The sequence below is a fragment of the Anabas testudineus genome, chromosome 11 (assembly GCF_900324465.2).
Source record: "Anabas testudineus chromosome 11, fAnaTes1.2, whole genome shotgun sequence".
NCBI lineage: Eukaryota > Metazoa > Chordata > Actinopteri > Anabantiformes > Anabantidae > Anabas > Anabas testudineus.
In genome coordinates, this window is record NC_046620.1 from 8,771,133 (window position 1) to 8,782,409 (window position 11,277).

At 41.3% G+C, this 11,277-nt stretch overlaps 2 protein-coding genes across 4 annotated transcripts; one reads left to right on the forward strand and one right to left on the reverse strand.

Annotated features, from left to right (window-relative positions):
• Nucleotides 1-264: 264 nt before the first annotated feature.
• On the reverse strand, nt 265-2,131 carry cks1b (CDC28 protein kinase regulatory subunit 1B). 2 transcript variants are annotated; one of them, XM_026348193.1, is made up of 4 exons: nt 1,975-2,131; nt 1,658-1,725; nt 1,363-1,490; nt 265-1,037 (listed from the first exon to the last, which is right to left on the reverse strand). In XM_026348193.1, the coding sequence occupies exons 2-4, from the start codon at nt 1,714-1,716 to the stop codon at nt 988-990; spliced, it is 237 nt and encodes a 78-aa protein (XP_026203978.1). In that variant the 5' UTR covers nt 1,717-1,725; nt 1,975-2,131; the 3' UTR covers nt 265-987. The 2 variants fall into 2 exon arrangements, with proteins under 2 accessions (XP_026203978.1, XP_026203979.1); XM_026348194.1 differs by having other exon boundaries at nt 1,902-2,086.
• A 936-nt stretch (nt 2,132-3,067) lies between these two features.
• On the forward strand, nt 3,068-10,600 carry pbxip1a (pre-B-cell leukemia homeobox interacting protein 1a). 2 transcript variants are annotated; one of them, XM_026348191.1, is made up of 10 exons: nt 3,068-3,467; nt 4,239-4,364; nt 4,935-5,019; nt 5,135-5,202; nt 5,862-6,483; nt 7,458-7,691; nt 8,434-8,477; nt 8,622-8,717; nt 8,839-9,019; nt 9,201-10,600. In XM_026348191.1, the coding sequence occupies exons 2-10, from the start codon at nt 4,293-4,295 to the stop codon at nt 10,247-10,249; spliced, it is 2,451 nt and encodes an 816-aa protein (XP_026203976.1). In that variant the 5' UTR covers nt 3,068-3,467; nt 4,239-4,292; the 3' UTR covers nt 10,250-10,600. The 2 variants fall into 2 exon arrangements, with proteins under 2 accessions (XP_026203976.1, XP_026203977.1); XM_026348192.1 differs by lacking the exon at nt 3,068-3,467 and adding an exon at nt 3,481-3,712.
• Nucleotides 10,601-11,277: the final 677 nt, after the last annotated feature.

Consider the following 11,277-nt stretch of genomic DNA (forward strand, 5'->3'; position numbering starts at 1 on the left):
GCAAAATATTAGCAAAGCAGCTCAGTATATGGTAGTAAGGGACAGATGGGCAATTAAAAGTATTCAAAGTGGTTATGGTGAGTGCCTTAATGCAAATCATCAATACCAAAAACAAACAAATGCAATTGGCTCCCCAACATCAGTGTCAGTCTGGGTTTATTCTAGAGTGCTGGCTACTATAAAAGTTGTCACCTACCTTGTTTAAAAACGTTTGTCAGACTTATTGTACAGTAGTTAAATGCCAAATACTGTCAACACAAGTAATACGATTTAAAAGATTACATTTATTTCAGAAAGGGCAAGAAGTTCATAAATACTGAGCAGCTCCATACTACAATCAGACCCACCAAAGAGATTTGTTTTAAAGATTCAAAACCTCAAATGTGCTCACATGGAAAAAAGTTTCAAAGCTAGTTTCTAGGTGACCATTATGAATGCGGCTTTTTATGCACATGAGAAAAACTGTTAAACGCAAATGTACAGTGTCATTTAAACTGAGCAGCAGCATGTCACTCAAAACCGCAATGTGAAATTTCAGAGTCAAACCTAATTTGGGATCTGACGATTCTGTCTTGTGTTCTGACCTGAGCTTGACCCAGAATGCACTCTGTTAGAAGTCAAATGTTTAAACAAAGTTTACTCCCCACATCTTATATTTGTTCTAAAAAAACTGGAATATCCAAGCAGGTTCAGCAATTCGGACAGACAGGTTAAGTCAAAAAGGACAGCGTCAGCTGATGTGGATGTTTCTGAAAGTGTGTCAACACGAGCAGTCATTCCAAGAAAAGGGTGATAGTTTGGTCCATCAATGTATACTCCATTACATAACCACTGTTCTTAACTGATAGTCCATCTCCAGCTCCAGCATGATCAGACCAAATTACCTACCAAACAAGATCTTAGTAATCTCACAGCATGATTCCTATTTTGAAGTTTGTTTGAGGCACGCAAGTCGGACTGATCTGCCGAAGACCCAGAGTGTCTCCTTTATGATTTTGGGTTGGGCAGAGGACGTCGAAACAGCAAGATATGTGGCTCTGGAGAAGACACAATAAGTAGAGACATTTGTACTTTGATGACAACTTCTTTGTTTGCAACTCAAATGTTGCATTTACCATGTGGAATTGATTCTTATATGAAATAAAGAGTTGTACAAGTACATGTATCAAGAAAGGTAGGATTCAACAGTAGGACAAATGTTTTTTCTATATTTGACTTAACAGATAACCAGTAATCATAAATCCATAAAATGTCGACTTTACAATCACTTCCTTTTTATTTTTTCTTTATTGATTTCAATCACTGTACAATTTGTAAGTGTATATTTTTAACTAATGAAAGAAGTGTAATAGAAAAAAATACCTGGCTGATGGATCATGTAATGCACCCATCCTTGGCTCTGCTGGACACCCAGGTTCCTCCACTCAGTCTCCGACATCAAATGGGTCTTGGGTACACGCTTTGCAATATCTTTGGGTAGCATTACATGCCTATAGAGATTAATTATGGATATTAACAGTAATGACATTCACCGGATAAAGGTTCATTTCTAACACGTAGATAACCGATTTTGTTTCATAATTAAAAGTGTAAGTTACATTTAGTAATTATCACGTTAACGTAACATACAGTTTAACATGACACATAGCGCACCCACCTGTATTCGTATTTGTCATCGTCATATTTATCAGAGTAGTAGATTTGCTTGTGAGACATGACGAAAATCTGGTAGAGAGGATGTTTTAAACATTAGTTAACGTTTTGTATCCAAACACGGCGCGTAAGAAACATTTTAGTCGCCATTCTGACACCATGTTATAGTTGCTAACGTTATCGCTAAGCAAATGTGGCTAAGCTAACGCTGCTCAAGTTATCAGTGAACAACAGTTACAACAACTTACGTTTGTGTAAAGGCCAAACTAAACGCCCGTGCTGTTGTGCGACACAATCAAGTAAGTTTCAAAGTTAACTTACACAAGTGCCAGTGTGCGCCGATGTTTAAAAGTCTAAATTATTCCAGATTTTACGTCGAGCAGCACCGCGATACTTGCTCCTCCTTTGTTTCCCTCTCGAATGTTTGCGAGCCCGCTTTTCACCGTTCAAATAGACCTCGCCACATCCCATTGGTCAATCGAATTCTAGAACGTTCTCGCCATTGGACAGTTCCATCTGTCGCAGGAAATTGTCGTCACGTCATGTCGCTTAGTTATTGGTCAGCATGGTGGAAAAAAAACATTAATGGAACTTGGAACAAACCATAATTCTCAAACATGACAGTAGTAATGTATAACATGGAAAGTGTCTATGTCACATTATGTCACGAAAATGTGACATGATACTCAAAGAGCACAAAACTCAACTAAAAGTTCTACAGAAAAAGCCTCAATTTCAAATGCATTGTTTACACAAAATAATTTGTTACAACTATTAGAGCTTAACAGGATTATGCAGTTGCAGTAACATTTACACAGACTAAAGTACAGGTACAAGTAAAGGTGTGGTGGCAGGCCAGTCCTGCCCCTGAAAGTAATGTCAATGACAGCACTGCTGTTATGCTGCCAGTCAGCATTTCTGTTAATCAACTGACTGTTTACCAAATTTAATAATTTCAGAGTGTAAACTGGCTTCTGGAGGGTATTGTTTGCAACCTTAAAGCACCTATGATGAAATAAAACTACCTATGTCAAGGTCTTATGTGTTACTTACTTGACACAACAAAATTAAAGCAATTTGGTAAACAATAAGAACAATACAAACTAAAACAATTTAGTTTTTTCAAATTCATTTTGACCCAGGGTAACTCCTCAAGACTGAGGCCCCAATATGGAGAATGAAATGATAGATATCAAAGAGATGCAAACAACTTTGTCTTTTAGCACATTATGGAGCTTTGTTATCCAGCCTTGTGCAGAGGTGTTAAACTGAACTATGCCCAGACAAAACCGTAAACAGACTAATTATAGAGAAGAAGGAGTCAGATGATGAAATTAATGTCCGCAAGAGAGAAATAGGAGTGGAGGGGTTGTCCTCTCTGGTAAGTACCGCAGTCAAATATAACCCTGCAGACGTGTCAGTATGGGGCTGGTCCGGACAGCCTCTCCCTTCTGTATATATATGCATGTGCACGCATGCATCCTGAAGGTTAGGTTCACACATGAAGTTGTATTATTTAAAACCAGGGGAAGAAGCCACGACCGTCACCTGCCACTGTCACCTGCTGGCGTCAATCACGCTCGGATTTACATCGACTTCCTGACACGACACTTCTATCTGATTGGTCCAGCCTCGGTCGAGGGGCGGGCGCTCCGTTGCCTTTGTTGGAATCCCATTGGACGAGAGGCGCCTTGGTCGACGTGACGCAATTTGGAATTCCCAAAGTTCCCAAGTTCACAGGGAGAGTGGAGTTCCCAATAAAAATAAAATCAATCTGAAGGAGGAAAACAGCGACTGAAGTTTAAGCAAGTGGGGTAAATAAATCGTCTTCTTTGTGTTTGATTTCATAGAGACGAACAGGTGCTGGAAGTGCTCGCTAACAACGGGGCCCGAGTGAGAACGCGGAAGCGTGGGAGTGGGAATACTCAGCCTACCATCCTTTGTTTACCATCATGAGTGAAGCTTGAATGTGGTTGCTACAACAACCGTATCCCATTAATATCATCTGTTGTCCTCATTGAACCTCATTGAACCTTATCGCATATAGTGTTGTCGACAAGTGAGTATTCATCTTTGTTCGCTCGTTTCTCGGATCTCGGGTTTGACCATTTTAGGTCATTTATCTGCCAAACACTTTTGAGTGGATATAGGGTGTAAATGAAGAGCTAGTTGGCTGGAAATAACAGAGGTGATTGCAGCCTGGATAATCTTCTCCGTAAATCCTTTGTTAAACTGCGCAGCAGTATTTTCTGGATGCCACCATGTCGTTACATAACGTGGATCACCGATAATTTGGTCTTTATGCTGGGTGTACGGTGAATTAGGTCCTCAACTACAATCTTATTGCATACTTGTGTGCCCTTAGACGATCATTTACGTAACAGCCAGTGAAATACAGGACATTAGACTGTATTTGCGTGTATGGTCATGTCCAGAAGTGCGTATACTTGTATTTTTGGTTATTAGCCATCTATATCTGCACCAACAGTCGTATTATCACATGTGGATAACGCAGTCAACTTCCACTAGTCATGCAGTGTTTGTAGGCATGTTCAATGAAGACACGTTTCTGTCGTCGTCTGCAGAATCTAAAAGCTGAATCTGCACCGCGCAGTGCCGAGTTGAGCCTGAAGGGGGCGATGTCTGACAACAGCAGCAGCACAGGCAGCAGTGGCTCCTCAACCAACAGCTGGACCCTCCTCTCCCCCGAGGTAGGACAAAGAAAGCGGCTTAGGAAACTCTGCTGTGACATCAGTGTTCCTGGATATTATTTGGAGCGTGGCTATTATCCTGTCTCATTAATACAGGTTCATGTAAAATAGGACATGTGTCAACTGGCAGCGTCAAGCATGTCTGAGTGCATGTACATTCATTATTAATATTCACTCAACTTAAACACATGCAATCTAATGCAAGAGCCCTGCAGTAAATCTTAGCTTCATAATGACTCGTGTCATGTCTCAGTGAAGATCTAAATATGACAGCTGACTGAATATCACAATGACAGGTTAAGAATGGAGAATTATAGCTCATATAACATGTATGATAAACACATTGGACAATAACGGATGTCAAACTGTAATTGTAAATAGTAGCAGCTATTATCAATAAAGCCATTACAGTTACAAACCAGTGTCAATATGATCCTCAGCCCAGGCATTTGTGTGTATAGATGAGCATATTGCATATGCTATAAATGTCAAGGTCAGCAATGCCAGTAAGAGTACTGTAAGTGTTGTTGTACATTTTTCAAGAATCTTATTGATGTTCTATCTTCATAGGAAGCTGCTGTTGAGAGCGTCGGGCCTGTCGATGATGGCACTGAGAGCCTGGGCGATGTCCCCAGTCTCTCGGAGGAGGTTGCAGGTACTGAAACTAGAGAGTCCTGAAGTGTTAAAAAGATTGGTAGTTAGCATTGTAGTATGATGCATTTTAAATTGAAGACACTGCTTTTGAAGTTGTATTTTTGACCATTTTCCAGGAGCTGCTATGGAGATTAAACCAGGTGACATTCCAGTAGAAACTGTCCTGTCTGAGGAAGGTCATCAGGTCAGTGCAGAATAAATTACACAGCAGTCATATCAAGGTTTTAGTTAAGCAGAAATATTATCAATCAAAAAATTACAAAGAGAACAAATGGTAACACAAAGTGTATTTACATAGTTATACCCACCTGTTGTTGATGAATATATTATTTAATATTAATATATTATTATATTTTATCTTATTGACCACATGCACATGTGTTCTGCTTTGCACACTGTCACTGCAGTCATGTTTGATAGTTGACTTATCAAACAACAGAAATTCATAGTCTGGACTTGCCAGCACCCTCAGAGTGAATTCTATCATGGAGGAAGTGAGGAATACCAGTTTTTATCCTGAAGTTTTTAATTCAGTGAAATTGTGGCACCTCGAATGTTATTTTTTCAGCCAAACAACTGAAAAACTACAGCTGCCTCCGTCTTACTATGTCCATATAAAGAAAGCAGATAGATAGATAGTGAGATATGTTGAAATTGTCAAAAGTCCCTCAGGGCAGCATAGGAAGTCATTAAGTAAAAGAGAAGTACTATACAATACAGACAGATGCTCTTAAACTACTGTACTGTGCCATAACACTTTAACCACAATGAAGATTACAGAAGAATGAAGTATGAAGGTATTCACAGATAACCGTTTTTTCCCCATACTGCCTTTATTTCTAGATATGTCAAGAGACTACTCCAGAGTCCAGCGAGGGACCTTCTAGTCCAGGCCGAATGAGCCCTCTTTCACACATCCCTCTGGATCCTCCAGACCTCGACATGGACATGGACAGTCAGCCTCCAGTTATTCATGATATCGACACCAGCTCTCCCAGCGACAATGATCTCCTGGGAGCCATACCCTTTGTCACCAATATTGATTTGGGAGTATCTCTTGATATTCCTTCAGCTGAACTCCCTCCAGTTGAGCTTGAGGAGTGTTGCTCTGCTTATCCCATGTTCGAGCATCCCATCTCTACCGAACCGGTCTTTGACATGCCTGCTCATATCGGGCCAATCTCTGCAAGCCATTCTGAAGAAAGTCCAGAATTTAACATCCCCACAGAGACTCTTACGGCCACTGATTCTTCCTATCGTGATGAAGCTGATATCAGATTGGTTCCACATAGTACAGAGCCACCAAAACCAGACACAGAGAGCCTGTTGACAGAACACTCCACCGATGAAAGTCCTGCACCAGAGACCATTGGTTCCATAGAGGCAGAGAAGGAGGCAGCTGTGGGAAATGAGGAATCAGAGCCATCTGTGACAGTGTCCCAGGATGAAAGAGAGGAAGAAGAAGGTTTGGGATTATCTTAAAGCAACATTTAGGATGACGTTTCCAAGATACTGTATTTTAGGGTGTCAAAAATGACATTATATTTATATTTAAAGAAAAATTAGGAAGTACTCTGTATTCTCTATTACTGTAGTCAGGTTAGGGGATTTGAAAACAACTCTTCAGACCTTCAACAACCCAATAGCTGTAAATAGATGACACGATGCAGTCACACAGCTTCTTCCTAAACGTGTACAGGCCAACACTGTGTCACTTATTATTGTACTTTAGTAGTGCATATTTTCAAACAAAGTCAGAGTTGATCATTGCCATAAAGCAACTGCCACACATTCAACGTGAGTCTTTTGTGCGCTCTTGGGGTCTGTGGTCCCACAACCTTGAAGACAGTAAGCTGCATATGGCTCCTTTTAATGAGCACTAGTTGATAGAAGCAGAAAATGAGGGTCTTGTTGCACAAGAATTAGCCGACATGTTTCTTATCTGTGTCATGCTAGCAGCTGTAAAGTGATCTATCAGTGTGACAGGAAGGCGTACGCCGCACTGAGAAAATGAGAATCCCCCATGCATAAAATTACTGTTGTTGTAATTTAGTGAGAAAATGTCGAACGGCACAGACTCTTTGCCAGCGTTTTTCTTTTTGTTTTGTTTAGTTTCTTTTTCTTTCACAGTTTACACACGTTGTGTTTTGCACTTCATGTGTTCACTTAGATTTCAATACTTTGCATCAGGCAGTCTGCCAGTAAACAATTATGATTATAGAAATAAGTTAAGTTCTGACATTTTTGTAGCCAAAGATGTCGAGATGATTTGTGGAAGTGGCTCTGGACCACATTTGAATACATGTGGTTTAGGTTTAGGTACAGTATCATCATCTGTCACCAACATTCATTATAAAATGTGACAACTCTCTGCATTCTTGCCAGCATGTTTTCATGTTCCCAGTTGTTTTCTTCATGTTCCATTTCTCGCTTTCTTAGAACCATCCACCAGCTTTGATTTGGGCGAAACAAGCAGCTTTGATGATGGTGTGAGGAGGAGGAATGTGTCCTCCTTTGAGACCCCAAGACCAAGAACATCAGATGAAGAAGACGAGGAAGAGGAAGTAGAGTTTAAGCTGGCTGAGAAGAAGGAGGAAAAGCCATGGTTCTCCCTGAACAAATGCATTGTGGGAGCTCTGATCCTGCTCTTCTTAGGTTCCCTCTTTCTATCCGGTGAGTTCCTCTCATACCTCACTAAGCCTGTCAGCTTGCTTCTGCATTTCATGTTCAGATAAAGTAAGTTACTCCTAATATCATGTCCTAATATGAATGAATGCTTCCAGCCTATCAACGATTTCAGGCTTCATTGTAAATACTGCTAGAAAACATTGTTGCACATTTGCTTCTTTGACAATGCCAGTATTTACGAATCACACAAGCACATTTATTTGCAGTTGTCAGCAGTAGTTGTGTCTGTTTTTAGATGTTGTTGACTAAGCTGAACTATGTCAACAGGTTTCCTCTCTGACCTGGATAATGGTAGGTCCAGTATGAGATAAGACAGGGGTGTAAGCTTTTGCACTAGCTGGCTAACACGTTTGTCCAAGGACTTATCTGACCTGACACCTCATGCAGTGGCAGCAGAAAATGGCAAATAACATGCATTCTGAATTGTACATTAACACTCTTTCTAACTGCTTTCAAGGACTCGTTTGATATTTAAGTGAAAGAGAAAATTTATCTATTGCAGCCAGACGTTTTGCTCTGTGAGGCAAAACATATCGTATTTTCAAAATGGAATTTCAATAATGTGCTGAAATGAATTTTGTGTGTAGTGCACTATTAGTGGCCTGAGCACGTGAAATGCATTTTACTGCAAAAGGGTCTCATGCTTATATCAGACAGCCTAGCAGCTATATGTTTATAAAAGTATCTCTCAGAAAGCTTGAAATATTATTGTTTCATTATCTGACAGGCGACTTTGACACCTCTGAACTGAGTGACGGAGAACAAAGCCAGGTCTGTTCCTGTACCATCTCTGACTTCATTTACTGACTCTCTGTGTTATATGCTGCCCAGCATGTGTGTATACAGCAGTATTTAAAGATGCTGGATTATTGAAAAATATGCATTTTATTCATATGCCAATTATTTTCAATCCAGGACTGGCTTAGCAGTGATCCACAGGATATGAAAATGTTATTGGATAAACTGACACAGGAAAACCAACAAATCGCTCTGCTAGAGGCTCAGCTTCAGGTCAGTGTACAGTCAGACTCATTTCAATCAATACCATGATTGTTGTTACAATAACGAGGAACCAGGAAGACACATCAAACATTCACATCATGAATTGTCCACATTGTTCTTGATCTTTCAGTCTCAGAAAGAAGAACTCGACTCAGCACTGAAGGCCCTCGCGGTGAATGTTGACGAAAATGTTAAAGCAGATCTGGAAAAAGAAAACACAAAGTTGAAGGAGGAGCTGTTGTCTCTGCCTGAGCTGAAGAAGGAGCTGGAGAGTCTGAGGGCCAGGGTGACTGAACTCAGCCAGCTCACAGGTATGACGTGAAGCAGCTCAATGAATACATTTAATAAAGCTCAAATCTGAGCTGCTGATTCATCGAATTCATTTAATATATATTTGAATGATAATGCATATATAAGTATATAATGCGAATCCTTTAACCCTTCTGATATAACTCATAATGATTGATTGATTGAACTTTGATCTTTCTTCAGTCGCAGCCAATCAGGAAATCCCCCCAGCTACACCTAGTTCAGCCCCTCAGCCTGACAACAAAGATGGTCAGAGTTTTCAGAAAGCAGCTGAACCTGAGAGGAGGAAGGGCAAAAATGAGGAAGGCAAGCTAAAGGAGGAACTCCAGAGACAGAAAGGCCTGTTGGAAGAGAGCCGGAAACGACTGGAAGGAATGAAAAAACATGGAGGCGACAGGAAACATGTCAGGGATAGTCTGGAGGAAATCCAAAGGAAGCTTTCTGAACATGTCGAGAGGTGGGGGAAGAAGAAGCCACAGGAGTGCAAATGGAAAGGGAACAAAGGCAAAAGCAACGAGCGGGACCACAGGAAGAAAGAGGAAAAGAAAGAGGGGAGAGGGGAGAAAGACTGGAAGCACAGCACCGAGGGAGAATGGAAGGAAAAAGAAGAGATGAAAGAGAAGGAGTGGAAGTCTCAGAAGCAAAACTCTCACAAAGAGGCTTGGAAGAAACAAAAGGATGAGTGGGAAAGAAAGAAGGATGAGCGCAGAATGGACAGAGAGGAGAGGCGGAAGGAGAAACCCTGGCACAGCCGGCCTGGTAAAAACTCCCATAACCATCATCATGAGCACCAGCATCATCATCACCAGCCCCGTCAGCCTCATCAGCACAACTACAATGACTTCTGGAGAGAGCAGGAGCAGAAGCTCCAACGCAACGTCCGCCCCCAGCTGCGCTGCAGCTCTGTGGAGGACTGTGCCAGCAAAGAGGGGCTCTACCCAGTGGAGCTGCCCGAGTTCGAGGAACTGCTGGAGGGCTACCTGAGCAAGCTTGAGGGATCCTCCACAGAGAGCAAGGACAAGATCCGAAAACTGACTGCAGACTTCTTCGAGGATGGAGTGTTTATCCACGACAGGGTTAGCTTCAGCGACTTCGCTGAGGACGTAGCGGACGTTCTGGAGGACATGGTGGATGTATTAGAGGGCAACGGACAGAAGGACGATGACTCCCTGGAGGAGGAGATGGAGGAGTTTGAACGAGAAGCCCTGTGGAAGTTTGCCGCCACAGCTTAAATAGAGACAGTGAAGGGCAAGGAGTTAACTGCAACACTAACCTACAACTGAATTGATTGTTTTATAGGATGTTTGTTGCCTAGCCTTTCCTCCTCAGAGCTGTAACTGTAGTAGCTTCTGGTACAGAGTGGTTGTGCCTCTCATAAATATGTCCCTCTGAGTCTTTAATTATAGGCTAGACTTGTATCATTTGGAACTTAGTTGTTGTTACCTACCTCTGTCAGGTCACGCCTCCTAATGCAAAGTCCTTCAGTAATGTGTTGTGTTGATTTTTCTCTGCTATATAGTGTTCTCTCAACCTACATAGTGCATGTTGCAGTTCATAATGTACATTAAAACTGATAATATCTATATCACACACAAAAAGAGTGTTTTAAGGACACAGTATTTGCAAAAGCTCTGTTGAGAACCAGAGTGACGTGGTTAAACCTTTTCATACAAATTATACACTACTAAATAAGTTGCCAGAAACAGAAAGACATCTTAAATTGATGGTTACGTTTGACTTTCCACCTTGTGTGGGAAAACAACCTGCCTGCTCCACGTAGGCTAAAACAAATGCAGATACCATTTACTCATACTCTGGTGTAACTGTCTAATCCCAGAGGATGAGAACCTGGTTCTTTCAGTGATAAGAATCAGATCAGGTCAGACCAGTTTCGTGTCAGCAGCTCTTTACTACATGATGGCAAACACACAGAGAGAGTGCTGTTTCAGAGCCCTTAGTGTTTGGTGTCTGCATTTGAAAGACTTTTTTTTACACTCTGACTCCCAACTGTCAGTTGGCAGCAGATGTGTGGAACGACTGGGAACCAGTTTGTGAAACGATCACAAAGTCAGCGCTGCTCGAAGGCTCCAGCCATAGTTGAATTGATGACTGCTAAATCGCTTTAGCACTTTTCTCAAACATTCACATTTACAGCAAAGTTTTTCTTCTTTCTTTTTTTAACTGCTAATTCTGTAGGTTTTTTTTTTTTGTAATCTAACCACTGGGACCTCCAACACATGATATATCCACATATACTGGG

Coding starts and splice junctions, on each gene's coding strand:
- pbxip1a (XM_026348191.1), top strand. CDS start 4,293: ATGTCTGACAACAGCAGCAGCACAGGCAGCAGTGGCTCCTCAACCAAC. Junction 4,365..4,934: donor GGACCCTCCTCTCCCCCGAG/GTAGGACAAAGA, acceptor CTATCTTCATAG/GAAGCTGCTGTTGAGAGCGT. Junction 8,718..8,838: donor TGCTAGAGGCTCAGCTTCAG/GTCAGTGTACAG, acceptor TTGATCTTTCAG/TCTCAGAAAGAAGAACTCGA.
- cks1b (XM_026348193.1), bottom strand. CDS start 1,716: ATGTCTCACAAGCAAATCTACTACTCTGATAAATATGACGATGACAAA. Junction 1,491..1,657: donor GATGACAAATACGAATACAG/GTGGGTGCGCTA, acceptor TAATCTCTATAG/GCATGTAATGCTACCCAAAG. Junction 1,038..1,362: donor TTACATGATCCATCAGCCAG/GTATTTTTTTCT, acceptor TGTCTTCTCCAG/AGCCACATATCTTGCTGTTT.